The sequence below is a fragment of the Colletotrichum lupini genome, chromosome 6 (genome assembly GCF_023278565.1).
Source record: "Colletotrichum lupini chromosome 6, complete sequence".
NCBI lineage: Eukaryota > Fungi > Ascomycota > Sordariomycetes > Glomerellales > Glomerellaceae > Colletotrichum > Colletotrichum lupini.
Genome location: NC_064679.1, coordinates 820,623 through 837,166, shown reverse-complemented (window position 1 = coordinate 837,166; position 16,544 = coordinate 820,623). Strand labels below are relative to the sequence as shown.

General features: G+C 48.0%; 6 protein-coding genes across 6 annotated transcripts; 5 read left to right on the top strand and 1 right to left on the bottom strand.

Annotated features, from left to right (window-relative positions):
• Positions 1–2,511: 2,511 nt before the first annotated feature.
• On the top strand, positions 2,512–2,601 carry CLUP02_11727 (uncharacterized protein; the record flags this gene model as incomplete). Its single annotated transcript, XM_049290694.1, has 1 exon — positions 2,512–2,601. One exon carries the CDS (start codon positions 2,512–2,514, stop codon positions 2,599–2,601), a length of 90 nt encoding a protein of 29 aa, XP_049147839.1.
• A 1,627-nt stretch (positions 2,602–4,228) lies between these two features.
• CLUP02_11726 (uncharacterized protein) lies at positions 4,229–4,504 on the bottom strand (the record flags this gene model as incomplete). Its single annotated transcript, XM_049290693.1, has 1 exon — positions 4,229–4,504. A coding segment is annotated over one exon (276 nt), but the record flags the coding sequence as incomplete, so codon positions are not given.
• Positions 4,505–5,456: 952 nt separating this feature from the next.
• CLUP02_11725 (uncharacterized protein) lies at positions 5,457–6,799 on the top strand (the record flags this gene model as incomplete). Its single annotated transcript, XM_049290692.1, has 5 exons — positions 5,457–5,654; positions 5,723–5,939; positions 6,115–6,211; positions 6,254–6,426; positions 6,453–6,799. 5 exons carry the CDS (start codon positions 5,457–5,459, stop codon positions 6,797–6,799), a joined length of 1,032 nt encoding a protein of 343 aa, XP_049147837.1.
• A 341-nt stretch (positions 6,800–7,140) lies between these two features.
• On the top strand, positions 7,141–9,066 carry CLUP02_11724 (siderophore iron transporter mirB; the record flags this gene model as incomplete). The annotated part of the gene is made up of 3 exons (XM_049290691.1): positions 7,141–7,355; positions 7,437–8,053; positions 8,120–9,066. 3 exons carry the CDS (start codon positions 7,141–7,143, stop codon positions 9,064–9,066), a joined length of 1,779 nt encoding a protein of 592 aa, XP_049147836.1.
• A 1,643-nt stretch (positions 9,067–10,709) lies between these two features.
• CLUP02_11723 (uncharacterized protein) lies at positions 10,710–14,224 on the top strand (the record flags this gene model as incomplete). Its single annotated transcript, XM_049290690.1, has 3 exons — positions 10,710–11,682; positions 12,209–13,218; positions 13,280–14,224. 3 exons carry the CDS (start codon positions 10,710–10,712, stop codon positions 14,222–14,224), a joined length of 2,928 nt encoding a protein of 975 aa, XP_049147835.1.
• A 549-nt stretch (positions 14,225–14,773) lies between these two features.
• CLUP02_11722 (uncharacterized protein) lies at positions 14,774–16,221 on the top strand (the record flags this gene model as incomplete). Its single annotated transcript, XM_049290689.1, has 7 exons — positions 14,774–14,849; positions 14,897–15,054; positions 15,128–15,175; positions 15,308–15,384; positions 15,444–15,542; positions 15,692–15,864; positions 15,938–16,221. 7 exons carry the CDS (start codon positions 14,774–14,776, stop codon positions 16,219–16,221), a joined length of 915 nt encoding a protein of 304 aa, XP_049147834.1.
• Positions 16,222–16,544: the final 323 nt, after the last annotated feature.

Genomic DNA, 16,544 nt, shown 5'->3' with positions numbered 1-16,544 from the left:
GCCTTTTTAAAAATATTACCCTTAACTTAAAAAAAGTATAATTAATTAACTACGATAATTAGTAAATAATTCGACTCGTTATAAAAAAAAAAGAAAATAGTTACTTAACTTCGCTATATTAATATATAAAATATATAGCTAAAATAAAAGTATACTAAAAATAGCTTCGAGGTTACTTATATATTAATAAAAAATATATTAATAAATAAACTTATTAAAAACTTTTTATAAGCTAAGTTCGAATATTTCTATATACTTCTTAACCTCTATAATATATAAGAAGCTATTATAAATAGCTAAAATAGTTAAAAATAATTAATTTAGGCTATGCTTAAAAAAACTTAATACCTAAAAGTAAATAATAAATAGAACTTAGAATATAGTCTAGAGGTTTAAAATAAATAAAATAAAAACCTTTTATAGCCTAAAGGCCTAAACTCCTAAAATAACCTTACTCTATAAGGTATATATATATAAAAATAAAACCTAAGCTTATATTTATTATTTAAACTCCTAATTTATAAAATATATAATTACTAAGAGTATAGTATTATTAAAAAGAAGGGTTAGTATGTGCGCTAAAAAACGTATTTTATATACTTTAAAGTTTATAAAATTAAAAATAGTAGGGGTAATAAGGGGCGCGAGAGTTAGAATAATTATTAAATTAACGACTTAGAATATAAAAATAAGTAGCGTAATAAAAAATTGGTTATAAATAACTATAATAAGTATAAAAGAGGACCGGGGGCGCACGTTAAAAAAGTCCTTTATATAAAAGCTAATATAATTCTTATATATCCTCTAGTTATTATATATTTAGCAAATAATACTACGGAACTTAGTAATATTTTATTAAAACTATAGTTAGAAATACGCTTTTTAATAATAAAAAAAGATAATATATTTATAAAAAAGGGAGTATTATTTATAATAACCTCGGTAAAGGCCTAGGCTATTAGCTATAAAACGACTAGTATATTAATATACCCTTTAGCTAAATAGCTATTAAAATAGCACATATATTAACTACTACTTTTTATAAAATAATAACTACTATTTTTAAAATTAGTATACTAAAAGGCTATTTTAAAATAGGGTAAGTACTAAATCTCCCGTTCTTTAAAAACCTCTTTTTTAAGCTTTTTAAAAACTAAATATATATTAAATAGGCCTAAAATAATAATAAAAACTATACTTATCATAAGGAGTACCTTAGCCTCTTAGTATTCTCTTTTACTTCTTACTACCTTTTTAAAAAAAACTAACTTTATATTTTTTAAACTTTAAAATAATATTAAATATAAACTCTTAAAATAATAAGTATATAATATACCTTTTTTAAAAAGCTTATTATTTAAACTATTTTTATTTTTATTTTTAAACTCCGAGGGGGGGATAAATAAAAACCCGTTAAAACTCTTATTATTACTATTTACTTTATTATTACCCTTATTACGGTTATTAAAAAAAGCCTCGAATTTAATAAAGTCCTTAATATTTTAACTAATAGCCTTAATATCTTCTTAACTAAGAAAAGAGAGCTTAATAACTAGGCTTTAGTAAGTAAATAAGAGGTTATGGGGGGGGGGGGGGGGGTAATAACTTAGAGGGGCTCGTTAGTATTATTACTTATTTAAACTCTTAATAAATTATATAATATATATATAAAAAGTATTATAAAAATTATATAAAACTTATTATTATTTCTAAATATATTAAATATTTATATTTAAAATAAAATTAATAAATAATTTAATAGTATAAGCGCGCGCGCGTAATAAATAAGAATATTTATAATAACTATAAGAGGTTAAAAAAAAAGAATTTAATAGCTAAGTAACGCTATAAGAATTTAAATATATATAAAATAACTAAGTAGCCTCGCTCTTAGTAATTTATATATTAAAAATAGTAAAATACGTACTATTCTAAGTTAAGATTTTATTTATTTTAAATAAAGGGATATATTTATAATAAACGCGGTTTAAAAGACGTATATCCCTTACGCTTATTTTTCCTTTATTTATATTTAACTAAATTAGGCCTTTATAAGGGCATTTAGAGATTCTATTTTAAGTATAATAGCTCCTTAGTAATAGTAATTAGGGGGTATATTACGTAATAAAAATAGTAATCGTACTTTATAAAGTACCCGTTACGTACTAAATTACGTATTTATCTTAAATATTATATATATAGACCTTTTCTTTTTATTTATTTCTATTTTAATAATTAAGCTACTTTTATTATACTCCGTATACCTATTACTACGTACTATAACTTATAATAGTTATAAGCCTAGCTCCTATTCGCTATTATTATAATAGTTAAGTACTATATTATCTATAGGTCGTGTACTTAAAAAGCAAGAGGCAACTGTTCGAGTCTCCGTATAAGCAGGGTTTTTCTAACTAGTCTGCTACCTTCGGGGCTAAGGTATAGTATAGACGCTTATTTCTAACTAGTCTACTACCTTCGGGGCTAAGGCGCAGTATAGACGCCTATTATATGGATAATAGTTCTAGGCGTCTGGGGGGTATGTCACGAGATATGGATGTGGTTAATGCTGCCCACATTGAGTGGGCCCGCTTTTTGTGACAGCATGCATGCACGACCATGCATTCCCTCTCGCGATTCTCCAATTCTTTCCCTGAATTCGGTAACTGCGAAACCTGCAGTCCTGCAGGTTGAAGACTCCATCTGTAGTGTAAGCTGAGCTATTGGATATGACTTGGACGAACTTTCTGCAACTGCAGTCGTGAAAAGTGAACCCATGGGCAAAGTGTGGATTTGCGTGCCTTCGTCTCTTCTTTTTGAGGAGCCTCGTAGATCCTTGGGTCTCCTGTCAATAATAAGCTCAAAGTGCCAAGGCGGCTCAGCACAGGCCTGGAGCTTGCTTCTCATCTCCAACAGTTGGTTCGCAGACATGACATTATGCATTCAGTTCGCATCTCGAGGCGGCGAACTCTGCTTCCAACTTCCAAGTGCCAAATGACCTTGAAGACCGGCCAACTTCCGATTCCTTCTCTAAGACACTCCGTGCTGAGAAGGACGTGGATTTGGTCCTAGTGCATTCAGGAAAGTCTAGAGCTTTAAAGATCGCAGAGTTCACTGAGGCACCACTACTTGTGTCACCATTCGTCCGAGACACTGAAGAAGGTCTAGATCTGGCTGGAGCTGCTGCCCGTCTCCATCGCGGCCTAGCCTGGGTTGGGATCCTGCTGCTGCGAGGCTGCGAGCCTTGCAGGTCCCTGCGTATTGCAGTTCCGATCTAAGTTGTACTTTGGTAGCCCATCGGGACTTTGGTTGAAATTGTCGTACCCTGTGATAAGATTCTTGCAAGGCTGTACCATCGGCGTACATTCGCTCGCGGTTCTCCCTTAGGCGGCTTCTTACAGGATTTCAAAAGAAAACCAATGACTTTCGATGATATATGTAGACTCTGAAACTACAACTCAGCCCGCAGCCCCATAGTTGTGACTTACCCAGCATATATCGAAATCTGCCATGAGTTTGTCTACTCTCTACAGGAACCACAAATCTTACCACCTATAATCCGTTCGCATTATGTAGCAATTTTCGAAAAGCTGTTACCATTCTGAGGCTTTCAACACTAGAAAGACTGAAGATACGTGGATGTTGAACTATACGAGAAAGTTGCAATGTTCTATGCTTGAAGCAAAACTCGTTTCATCAAATGTTATCGAACAGATACTCAGAGTATTATGGTGGAAATTCTGACTTAAGTCTCTACTTCCGCGCAGCAAGGAGCACCAAGACCTCAACTTAAACATTTCGAATGCAATGTCATCTTTGCTCGCCTATTTGATCGTGCCAAAGACTTGTCTTTCAGACTGTAAATGATCCCAAAACCGGGATGATCGCTCTTCTTCGCTTCAGTGTTGGCCCGGAATTCGAATTATGTCGTGAAACTCAACTCATTGGTAACCTCATGACGAGAAACAGCGAGGACTCGGTGATTTCTTTGTGTTCAATGCCTGGCCAAGACACGCCTAGTAGAGCCGTATAAGTGGTGATCTGTGCTCGCAGCTCAGATCTCTGGGCATGTTTGAGAAAGTAGCTTGACAAGGGAACTACCGACAATTCTACTGGCAATGTTTGACTTCACAAAAACTTCGTTTTGTAGCTGGGGATTAGTTTTGTCCAAGTGTTGTAAAAAGCGACATAAGCCAAAGCTCAGAAATCATGGCTTTCTAGAATGTTGTTAATTCGACTTCTGGTGATTCAAGCCGCACAGAGTCAATGGGTGTCTTGTCTCCGAGGCATACCTTCGGAAACTCCGAAGAAAGCGGTATTGGCTGGGTCTTTGTTTCGACAATGTCAAATTTGTTGACATACGCTCAGAGAAACTTGTCGGCAAACGCAATGATGAGCTCAGCAGAAATGCAGCCTGCTGTGTTAGATTGCTGGCTGAAAAGTTTTCGGCTGAGAAAGGCCTGGACGTCTCTTGGCGGAGCTCGATTCGGGTTGACGCGCCTATTCGTTGTTGGACCTCGTCCTAGTTCATCCTGGACGTGGAAACTCTAAGCGAGAGGTTTTCGAGTTCATCGTAGGCTGAGGCCGTGAGTCCAGGAGAGTAATCGGATCATCCTTGGGTAACTCGGACACTGTCGTCTGCAACTCGTCTATTGCGGCTTCTCGAAAATCATTTTTGCCCATCGTCGTAACGGTCTGGCGTGTGAAACTGAAAGATGATTTCGATGGCTGTCAAGTTGGGGTGCTGTGCTGTCTTTGTTTCCTTGAGTCAGTGGGCTCGTGAGGACTTTCCCTCGGAGCACGTCGTGATAAAACCGACATTTGACGGCGATGCACATTACCTCCGATCCAGTCAGAATTGAAGTTACGAGACAACCGCCTGGGGCGCTTGTGGCAATACTAAATGATTTTTTCCTTCTGGATCGGATTCGGCCAAGACTGCCTGGAAACTCAGCTTCTCTTGATGAGTCTTTTTTTTTCTTCTTCTCGGGGACTGCCCATTCGGGGTATTTTCCCTTTCCAGTAACTTGCTCGGTTGGTTCGTACTTCTGACCTGTCGAAGGATGCTTCCATAAACCCACATCGCTCAGGTGTCAGTCGAGAACTGCCGCCGCTATCGATACCGGCCAGTGAGAATTTGGGCAATTGTCCTGGTCGGTCAGCGCGCCCCTGTTGGCGTTCAGGTTTTGCATTGACGGCTGAGAGACTCAATATCGCTTGACTTCCGCGACGAGGACCGATCGTGGAGCCTTTTTCGTGTCGCTCTGGCGCCGACAAGCATTTTTGACACATAGAAAATTGCATTTTATTGAAAGCGTAGTTCAAAATAACTCAGACCAACTGAACAGCCACACCGTGACACCAGAGAAATCAAACACATAACGCGCCACGTCAGCTGCGCTTAACCCACCATCACACCCTTCTCTATGACTCGACGATTTGGGGGTTCACTCGAGATGGATAACGGCACAGTAATTAACGGCACATCATGCCGGCGTCCTGGCAATAAGTCGGACGCAGCAGCCGTTCCCGTTCCTCGCCGACCGTGGACCGTGATCGGCGGAATCGCCCTGATGTGGCCCGAGGTACATGATAACCTTCCCTCCGGGAAAAAGCCAAGCCTACGGATCAAGACACCAGCAGATCATCGCATGGTCCCATAGGGTGTCTTTTTGGAATCTAGTCCACTATGGGTGCTCATCACTACCTGGACAGATGGTAGACGGGTGACGGGCAGGAGGCGAAAAAACAGAGTGAGACCGAGGACACCATCACCGCCTTGGCTCGCACTGCTCACTGCTCGATCCCACTTGCCGCGATGTGCGTCCTGGCACACCTTGTCTGCATGGATGGCGCCGAGTTTTTGGATTTCTCTTCACGGGAACAGCTGTTGATTGGCCACATTGAGGTGACAGACTACTTCTGCAAGGATCCTTGTGGTGTCACTCCAGCACTGACCGACGGGATATGACCATTCGATCGTTCATGGATAATAAGCCCGCTTGAAAGTGGGGGTTTGGCTTAGCTTGCGGATATGTGGGAGATGATCCCTTGTTTGGTCTCGTTTTTGCACCCATGTTTTCAGCGATGCTCCCTGCATTGCCAAGTGTTGAGGGAAAAAAAACCTTTCTACCACCAACGGCTGTGCCGCAAAATTGAAGAAAATCAAGATCGCTATTACCGGTAGTTGCAGAAGCTTAGCACTGTCCCGGTGAGCTTTTCGGGAGGCGTTCGACGGCTTCAACACTCACAGCATGAAGAGCTTCAAGGAGGGTGCGTACGATGACAAGCTCCCGAGGCATGTGAAGCAGGCTGGAAATGGCATCTGGAGAGGAGGGTTACTCCCGCGCACCCACTTGCAACGTCGACCTTGGAACACGGCGGCCACATGCAGCAGGAAGCAACTGGAGAGTTGGAGATATTCTGGTGAGATGTGAGTGACCAGGAACCAGAAACCAGTCGCTCCACCCCCACCACCACGTTGGCGGCCCGACCAGACACGATGGATGATGGAGCCCTCCGAATACCAGAGTTGCAGAGACAGACCCTTCCACCTGCTTCAAGGGCCTTCACACCCTTTCACGCCACTTTTCTTCTCGAAGTTTTGCTGCCAATGATGACCGCTGAACCAACGGATTCGCTGATCCCTTCACTTTCCGGTATAAACCGCCCATCCATAACGATCCATTTACCTGGGCATTCCACAAGACGGAGTCGCAATGAGGGTCTAGCCAGCTACGCGGCCTCCGACCTAGAGCTGTCCGGCCTGGTCGATCCCACTACGCTAGCACGAACCTAACCATACCTCCGATGGGCCCCAAGGTTTGATTCGCCCCTTGCCATCTAATCTGATCATCTGATAAAGGCAAAGATTGGGCGACATCGGCTGGAGATTTTTATGGATGTTGGGACGGGGGGTCCATCTGCCAATATAGAAAGGCCCGCATAGAACCTCGTGTCCTCGATCTGAGTTTTCTCCTTCTCTTGGTTCTTCAAGCAAGGTCAAACAGGCATTCGCCTTCAATACACTATTCCTTCTTGCCAACAGCTTCCCCGTTTCCACCCTCTTGAAAACCCTGTTCGTTGGGTTTTTCTACTGTGGCACTTCGTCGCCTTTTTTCTTGCGACCGATAATCAACAATGGCTACCATCGAGCCGCAGACGGCCGCCCACCGCACAGAGGCTGGCATCGACTATGAGAAGAACATTGCCTACGACAATGGCGCCCAAGAAGTCAACCATGACACCAAGCAGGAGTCTGACGCCGAGAGCGAGAACTTCCAGGGTGGTGTTCAGCGTGTCAGAGCCATCACCTCCGTGTGGTCCAAGAAGACCATGATCATCATGTTCTGCTTGTGAGTATCTCGCATTCCGCCACCTGGGCAACTCGAAGTGATCCCTGAAGCAAATGACTGACTTGTGTTCGTTTTGAAAAGGCTCTACCTTGTCTCCTTCGCCGATCTGCTTCTGCAGTCCGTTCAGGGCTCCCTGAACGCCTTCGTCACATCATCCTTCGGAAAGCACGGTCTCCTGGCCATCGTCAGCATCTTCGCTACTATTCTGTCAGGATGCTGCCAGCTTGTCATTGCAAAGATCATCGACGTTTGGGGACGTTCCGAGGGTTTCGCCATCATGATCCTGTGCTCTGTCATCGGTATGATCATGAAGGCTACCTGCAAGAACATGGAGACCTACGTTGCCGCCCACACCATCTACTACGTTGGTCACTTTGGCATGATGTTCGTCATTGACATCATGATCGCCGATATGACTTCGCTGCAGAACCGTATGATCATGTTCGGAATCAACGGTACCCCCACCATTGCCGTCACCTTCGCCGGCCCCAAGATCGCCGACCTCTTCTACACCAACCTCAACTTCCGCTGGGCTTTCGGTGCCTTCGCCATCATTCTTGCTGGTGTCTGCATTCCCGCCCTGACCATCATGCTGCTCATGCAGCGCAAGGCCGAGAAGGCTGGTCTCTTGGCCAAGGCTAAGTCCAACGACCGCTCTTACCTCCAGGGCTTCATCTACTACTTGATTCAGTTCGATAGTAAGTTTTTCCGTTTCAGCTGATTGGATAATTCGCGGGACCAGGCGCTAACCATGATTCCAACAGTCATGTGCATTGTCCTCATCATTGCCATGTTCTCCATGATCATGCTTCCCTTCAACATCGTCTCCTACGCCCCCAACGGCTGGAAGACTGGCTACATCATTGCCATGGAGGTCGTCGGAGTCGTCCTCATCCCGATCATCTACGTCTGGGAGAAGTACCTCGCCCCCGTCAGCTTCATTGATTACAAGTACCTCAAGGAGCCGACCCTTATCGGCGCCTTCCTTCTCTACGGAATCATGTTCATCTCCATCTTCACCTGGGATACCTACTACCAGTCTTACCTCCTGGTTGTCCACAGACAGAGCATCACCTACGCCGGATACATCCTGAACGCCTTCTCCCTGACCTCCTCCTTCTTCGGTCCCATCTTCGGATTGATCATTAGATGGACTGGTGACTACAAGTACACCGCGCTTGCTGGTGTTCCCTTCATGCTTCTGGGTACCGCTCTCCTGATTCCCCTGCGTAAGCCCAGCACCCCCGTCGGTGCCCTGGTCGTCATGCAGATGCTCAACGGTATCGGCACTGGTCTCTTCGCCGCCTGCGGTCAGATCGCCGTCATGGCCGTTGTCACCCACCAGGAGATTGCCTCCGCTATGGCCATCTACTCCCTCTTCGGTGGTATCGGTTCTTCCATCGGTTTCGCCATTGCTGGTGGCCTGTGGAACAACATCATGCCCACGGAGCTGTACAACAACCTCCCCGACTACGCCAAGAACAGAACCGCTGAGATCTTCGGCGACGTCACGATCCAGATGTCCTTCGAGGACGGCGACCCCATTCGCGACGCCATCGTTGCCGCCTACGCTGATGTTCAGCACAAGATGGTCATTGCCGGTTCTTGCTTGGTTCCCCTTTGCTTGGCCTCCATCCTCCTGTGGAAGCACATCAACATCAAGAAGGTCGAGAGCGAGAAGGGTACCCAGACCAAGGGCAACGTCTTCTAAACGAATCCGTTTTACCTTTTATCAGCCTGGGACAACCCCAAGTCCGTATGGACCAAAATTCTCATCATGTGTTTCTAGCCATCCGGCAGAGACTAGGCATTGTGGACTCATCATACCCCTTATCCGCATGTCGAGGACCTGCTAAAACCAATGTGTTTCAATCTTCCTTGGTTGGACTCGATAAATGTACTTAATCGCATGGGCCGGCCTCAGAAAGGGGACCCGACAAATAATCTTTTTCAATATCACACACTTATGAAGTAACCCTGTGCCCCTCGCTGTATGCTTTGTGAATGATCATGTGTTCAAGAGACAATTGAGTTCGACGAGCTTTCGTGGAAAGTGATGTCATATTACCTACGGGGCAAGACTCAGTAAGTAATCGTGTCGCGCAGATACTCGGAAAAGGTTACGAGAACCTCGCAACTTTATACTCAATGCGGCTCTGTTATTGTGACTGCTCTGTCACTCAGGAAACAGTTTTGGGTGAGGCCTACCTGGATACTTTTTGTAGCATCAGTATAAATCATTAATGCCACGGCTTCTATGCCGCGATTAAGAGATGAGCGAGGTTCATCTGCTTCGAACTTACCACTACTTTGCCTCAGGTTGGGTACTAAGTCAGACGACAAGTCCAGCAGCAACTGCCAGTCGAGATTGGCAGTAGGCTTCGTGGTGCATGATGATCTTATCCGGGTTGATCGTCAAGTCGAATGTACGTGGTATCTTGAGCTTCATCCACGCGACATTGACGGGGGAAGATCCCGAATCGGACAATAAAGCAACTCATTTCCATGTGGCTTGACATGTATGGATATTGAGCTGTGGCCAAATTAAATGCTGGCGCCAGAGGCCACATGTACAGAGTCAGATATGCTCCCCCGCACAGTCCTATGAGGCATTCCTGCGCCGTGGTGTTTGGACAATCAGCAACAATTGATTGCTCCGATCCGTTGTGGGTTCAAATCTATGGTAAGATATCACTGCATGCAGCAAGAGCGAGACCCTCCGTCTCCTGTGGCGCCGCGTAAGAGCGAATGAAGCGAGGCGGTCCAATGTCAGACCGAGCGAGAGCGACGCCCACGAAGGATGCGCCAGTGAAACATTCGAAAGCCAATGGAGGTGCTAGCGCCGTTGGTCGGCACAACTCCTCTCTAGAATCCCCTCCCTGCAGCAAGCCAACCGCTTACACTCCCATCCTTCGCACCGGCCCCAACTGTACTGCCACAAGTGGAGTATGGGATACTCAGGCATATTGCTGGAGTTCATCCGTCGAGCGGTGAAATCAAGCTCATGGTGGCGTCCTTAGTGCTTCGAGCAAAGGCCACTTGGTGAAGATGTCGGCACAACAGGACTCCATGAGGCGTCATCCGCGACGCCAGCCTCCCGTCTCACGGCGCGGGGTCGCAGCGCGGGAGGCATAGCATAACCTAGGAATGATAATATTGCCATGCAAGTTCGGGATAAAGAAGGATGGGTATAAGTAATGAATGATGGAACGACTAGATGTTGTGATTTTAGAATCGAGACTACAAGATCATCAATCAAGACATTCATCACATTCCGACCTCTCATATCTTCAGGTTCGCCCTCACCACACACTACCACCATCACAAACTTCATATCAGACTCTTAACTTCAGCATGTCTGCAACCACTATCCGCAAGGCCGTCATCACGGAGTTCGGCGACGTCTCCAAGGTCCAAATCATTCAGGACACCATCGAGCCGCCTCCGGCAAACCACGTCCAGGTCTCAACCATCTACTCCGGTTTCTCAGGTGCCGACATCAACATGCGCAAAGGCGTCTACCCCATGCAGAAGAAGGCCCCGCTGACTCCGGGCTACTGCCTGGTCGGCACCGTCAAGACCACCGGCCCAGGGTGCACATCCAAGCTCTCGCCGGGTGATCTCGTCGCCTGCCTCACAATTTACGACGCCGAAGCCGAGCTGGTCAACCTGCCGGAAAAGTACCTCATCAGAGTACCCCCCGGGACCGACCTGCAGCAGGCCACAGCCCTCATCCTAGACTGGAACACAGCGTACGCCATGGTCTTTGACGTCGCCAAAGTCAGCAAAGGTCAGCGCGTCTTCATCCACGGCGTCAGCGGGGCCGTCGGCTATGCCCTTATGAAGCTGTGCCAGCTGCAAGGCGCCGAGGTCTACGGCACGGCATCGGAGCGGAACCACGCCGCCGCCCGGGAGCAAGGGGCCCACCCTTTCGTGTATACGGACAAGAAGTGGATGCAGGCCGTGAAGGAGCTCGGCGGGGCGGACGCCGTGTTCGATCCCCTCGGGTTCGAGAGCTGGGATGAGTCGTTTTCGGTTTTGTCGCCTACCGGCATCTTGGTCGGCTACGGCGGCAATCTGCGCTCACTCAATGACGATTCGGAGCATGGCTCTGTGATCTTGCCGACGATGAAGCTTATGGCGCGGGGCATGGTGCCGTTTTGCGGCAAGAGGACCAAGTTCTACTACATTACGCGCGACGACGCGACGTTTGAGCCGAATCTGAAGGCTTTACTTGAGTTGGTGGCCGAGGGCAAGATCACCGTTCCCATCAAGAAGGTGTGGGAGCTCGAAGAAATTCAGGATGCCCATCGCCAGTGGGCAAGCAGTACGGGGGTTGGATCATCGCTCATTCGGTTGTCGGATGCGAAGGCTTGAGTGAGCGATGAGTGAGCGAATGAGTGAATGAGCGTGGTTGAGTGAGTGAGTGAGTGAGTTGGTGGGTGGAAAACTGTCAGATTTTGAGCAGCAGGCGTCACGGCGTTTTCATAATTGTTCATGCATCCCAATAGGCTTGGACTTATAATAGTAGAATGAATCTTCAAATGAGTTGTTCAAATGACCTGACCAATCTCGCCTTTATCATGGGGTGTTTTTTTTACCTTCCTCATTCCGCCTGGCGGCGTCCAACATTTGGTGTTCTGGTGAACAAAAGGGCGTAAGACGGGATCATTGCGCGCCGCGCTTACGGGTTTACAGGCAGGCCATGCTGACGCAGCAAAAGGCTGTTCGGTTGATCAACTCATTCTTCAGGCCCATGAAAACAAGCTTCCCCTCACGCCGTTCATCTTTATCTCAATCGTGTCGACCGGCGCCTTCTTTAACATTAGCTGCTGTTCGGCGATAAATTAAAGCGCGCCAGGTGATTAGTAGCAGCGACGAACACGGTGGAAGCCGCGACGTCTCTTCGCCAAAGGCATCTTTCCGACATTCGTCAACTTCTCTGCATCGGGATAAGTATTCGTCAACTTCATCACGACACAATCGCTTCATCACAGTCTTTCATAGCCCGAACGCAATGAAGGTCTCAATTGGCCTGGCCGCCGTCACGGGCCTCGCCGGCTTCACTGCCGCCAAAAAGCCCGACCCTCCCAAGATCACCGACTTTGACTGGGATACCATCACGCCCGCCCGCAAGCTGGAATACCACCCATGCTACAAAGAATACCAATGCGCCCGCCTCAGCGTCCCTCTCGACTGGCTCGACGAGACGAACGAGCACACGGTCGCTCTGGCAATCATCAAGCTCCCTGCCACCGTCCCCGACGACGACCCATCTTTTGGCGGCACCGTCTTCACCAACCCAGGCGGGCCCGGTGGCTCCGGCGTGAGCATGCTGCTCCGCAATGGCCACGATATGCGCCGCACGCTAAGCGGCGGCAGCAAAAAGTACGAGATGCTGAGCTGGGATCCGCGCGGCGTGCAATTCACGACGCCTGTGGCTGATTGCTACGAGGACGAACTTGCAAGGGACACGGACAACATCCAACGTCTGGCCATCGGGCCGCTTGATGCCAGCCCGGATGCATTGAGGAGGCAGTGGGCGAGGATTCAGGGGTACGGCAGGCTCTGTACCGAGAAGCTGGGCAACGGCTCCATCATCCCATTTGCTACGACGGCATCTGTCTGCCGCGACATGGTCGAGATGGTGGACAAGATTGACGAGCTTCGCAAGGGAGAAGCTGCAGCTTCGCAACCCGAGCTGTCGCTAGAGCTCCGGAAGGTTAAGGACGTGCCGCGGATTCAGTACTGGGGCTTCTCATACGGCAGCATCCTCGGCAATACGTTTGCCTCAATGTATCCTGGGCGCGTAGGCCGGCTCATCGTTGATGGCATCGCGGATTCAAATGACTACGTGGCAGGGGTAAGAGTGTACCTATATTCCCATTCACCTCTTCGCATGCGGCTAACACACGTGTGACTAGGGCTGGAAGACCAACCTTCAAGACACGGAGAAGCTTGTTGACTATTTTTACGAGACATGCTTTGAGGCTAAGGAGAAATGCGCGCTGAGCCGGCCTTCAGACAAGCAGTGGCAAGACATTCGTGATCGAGTCGATCAGCTTGTGAAACGTCTCGACGAAGCCCCCGTCGCGGTACTCAACGGCAAGGTGACAAATATCCTGACGGGCTACGATGTCATCCTCTCCTTCAAGAACCCGCTCTACGCGCCCTACACTCGCTTCATCAAACTTGCCAACGAAATCAATGCTGCCATCGAGGGAAACTACACCGCCATCCTGGAGTCCGCCTCCGCCGAGATTCCCAAGATCGACCAAGCCTGTACCCATCCCAACGCCACAGATCTGAGGCTCTCCTGGGGAGACGGCGGCCAGGCGGTCCTTTGCGGCGACGGCGAAGATAACACGAATATGACCCTCGCCGACTACAGGGCCTACGTCGCCGTGCTCGAATCCCAGTCGCCGACCTTCGCCGGCTACTGGGGACAGATTCGCTCCGCCTGCACGAGCTGGCTCGTCCGCCCCAAGTGGCGCTTCACAGGCCCGTTTACGACACCGCCGCACGATGCTGCGGTTGTAGAAGGCCGGCCCGCAGCGCCGCTGCTCTTCATGTCTTCGCGACTCGATCCCGTGACGCCATTGAGAAACGCCTTCAAAGCGAGTGAGGGACACCCCGGGTCAGTTGTCGTGATTCAAGAGTCGGTGGGCCACGCTGCCTTTGCCACGGGGAGCAAGTGTACGACCAAGATCCTTCGGGAGTATCTTGAGCATGGGACAGTGCCGGAGAGTGGGACCGTTTGCCAGCCTGATTGTGGCCCTTGGGATGGCGACGCCTGTGAGTCGGATAGCTTAAGCGTCAACGTGGCGCCTCTTGCGCCGCCGCATGATAGATCTCACCGTGTCTATTGAGGCAAGATGGGATAAAACAAGAGATCCGGGAAATGTCTATGGCGAGGATAGAGGTATTCGTAGATGCGCCTCCACAGGGTGACCATGGGAATACGAGAACAGCAAATAGCTACCTGTTAGAATCGTAGATTCAAGACACTGAGAAAGTCAGACATTGCTCAACGATCTCAATGAAACGTAAGACGTTGAAGCTTACTTGTAACGTTTGAACCCTTGCATGAAAGATGCTTCCGAGAAGCACCTGATCACAACTGGGTGCTTGTTCTGGAGATACCACTGCTGACCGCTGTATGCAGATGTCAGACGCACGTTTAGCTGAGCGGAGCTAAAGCCGATCTCACATCCGACATCCGAGTTTGACTGTGTTGCCACGAAATTTCAAGAGATGCCGCAGGAAGTCCTACTCTAATCCGACTGAGTGATGGGAGAAACACTTTCGTCCCATCGTTGAATACCATACTTGACTCCCTATCACAAAATAGTATGTCTTATCCTTCTCAAATCCACACCGACTTCTAGGTTACACTTGATAGAAGGCCAAACTGAGACATGGTCCCAGATGGACGTCAGTATCATGCTCGATACGATGCGCAGGGCAACCCCTCTCCTTCCGCCCTGATACGAGGTTTTTTGTTAGTCCGCCCTTGGGATCCGGGATCTAAGGTTCCCCAGACCGGGCTTGGGACCGAGGGGCGATCAACCTGCATGCATCCAACGAAGACGCGATTAGGTACCGGTGCCTCCCCTTCCTCATGTTGCCAAACAGTCCCCAACAAAAGCCGGTAAAAGAGGGCATTACACAAAACGTGTTCCACTTCCCCTCCATGCCGGTGCCATTTCAGCTTCTACCTAAAGCACCTAGGGATTCGCACGCACGCACGCTAGTGACTGAACCCAGGTCAGCCCGAGGATCAATCTGTTCTAGTGTCTTGCGGGGAGATCGTGGCATTGGTCCGACTGACGCCACTCTCGGGACGTTTTCCCTGGTTTTTCTGCCACAACCTTCTTTTTTTACGAGATCGATCGGCAGTGGTGAGGATTTAGCCTGGGAGGAAGACGGTATTGTCAATGTTCTGCCAGTAGGACATCGTCATGATGGCTGACAAGGTACGAAAATATTTTCGAGGCGTAGACCATGTGAGTTCGTATCCGTCGTACGGGTGTCATTCCCGAAGACGGGCCATTGACGGTTGTGGGAGGACGAGTGTTGATCGTACAGCAGCGTAGGCGCTGGACTAATCTACGTGAGGAAGAACCGAGGCATCTTGCTTCCTCGCAAAGTCAGGAGGATGTGGTTGAGGTCGCATCGTGTTTCTGAGTGAGTATAAAGATGCTGGTGAAGTCTCGATGACTAGGTTCGATAAAGTTGGTCAGACGTTCGTCCTACCTTAACCATCAATCTACCGGCCCGCCAGCACCAACATAATTTCAATCTTCAGCCCTACCTTGGAAGTTTTCTAATTCAAGAATTCTCAATATGAAGTTCGCAGTGCTTCTTACCTCAATCTCATTCATCATTCCATCCCTCTCTCACCCACTCGAGGATCGCGATGCCCCTCAGACAGTTCACCTTACCTTCCACGGGGGCCCCGCGTCTTACGAGATGACAATTCCTGCCGATGGGCAGGTGTATCCTACAAGTCAGTTCCAACCCTACACAATTGTTCGCATCGTTGAGAGTGTAAGAAGGAACACTAAACCGTTCACACGTAGACAACGACATCTCCGTCAACATCATCGACGCACCAGACTACAACGCCCTCTCCCAGTGCACCTTCTATACAAACGGCGAGAAGGCTCTGGTCGGCGGCATCACGCCCCAGGGTCTCCAGCAGGTCATCATCGGACCACCGCAGCCCGTCACGGGAGTCAGCTGTGTCGGTATCTGTGTCCCGACGTACGGGATGTGCTACGATCTCAACGGGCAGTACGTCGGGCCATGTTGCAACGGATTCTGCGCGGCGACGAGGTGTAGACCTTGGATCCAGCCTTCTTAAAGACAACATGAAGGCAATATCGGTGGTTTTGGTACTCGCAACTTACTTCGCAAGTAGGATGTCGGCGCTACGCTGAGCGAGACGTGCACTCAAGCTGCCGTATGCGGCTTCAGGATCGGCTAAAGTACAAGCTTGATCTCTTGAATCAGAGTCATACTAAATAATCTGAATCACTCAGTCATCATTTTCAAGCAGTTCTATCCATAAATTTATGTGTTCTGACAGACTACATGTGCAGTCTGAAGATGAGTACGACATCAAACGTGATTCCACAACAAGAATCACCAACAGTTTTGATTCCCTTCCCTTGAATTACCTCGCGG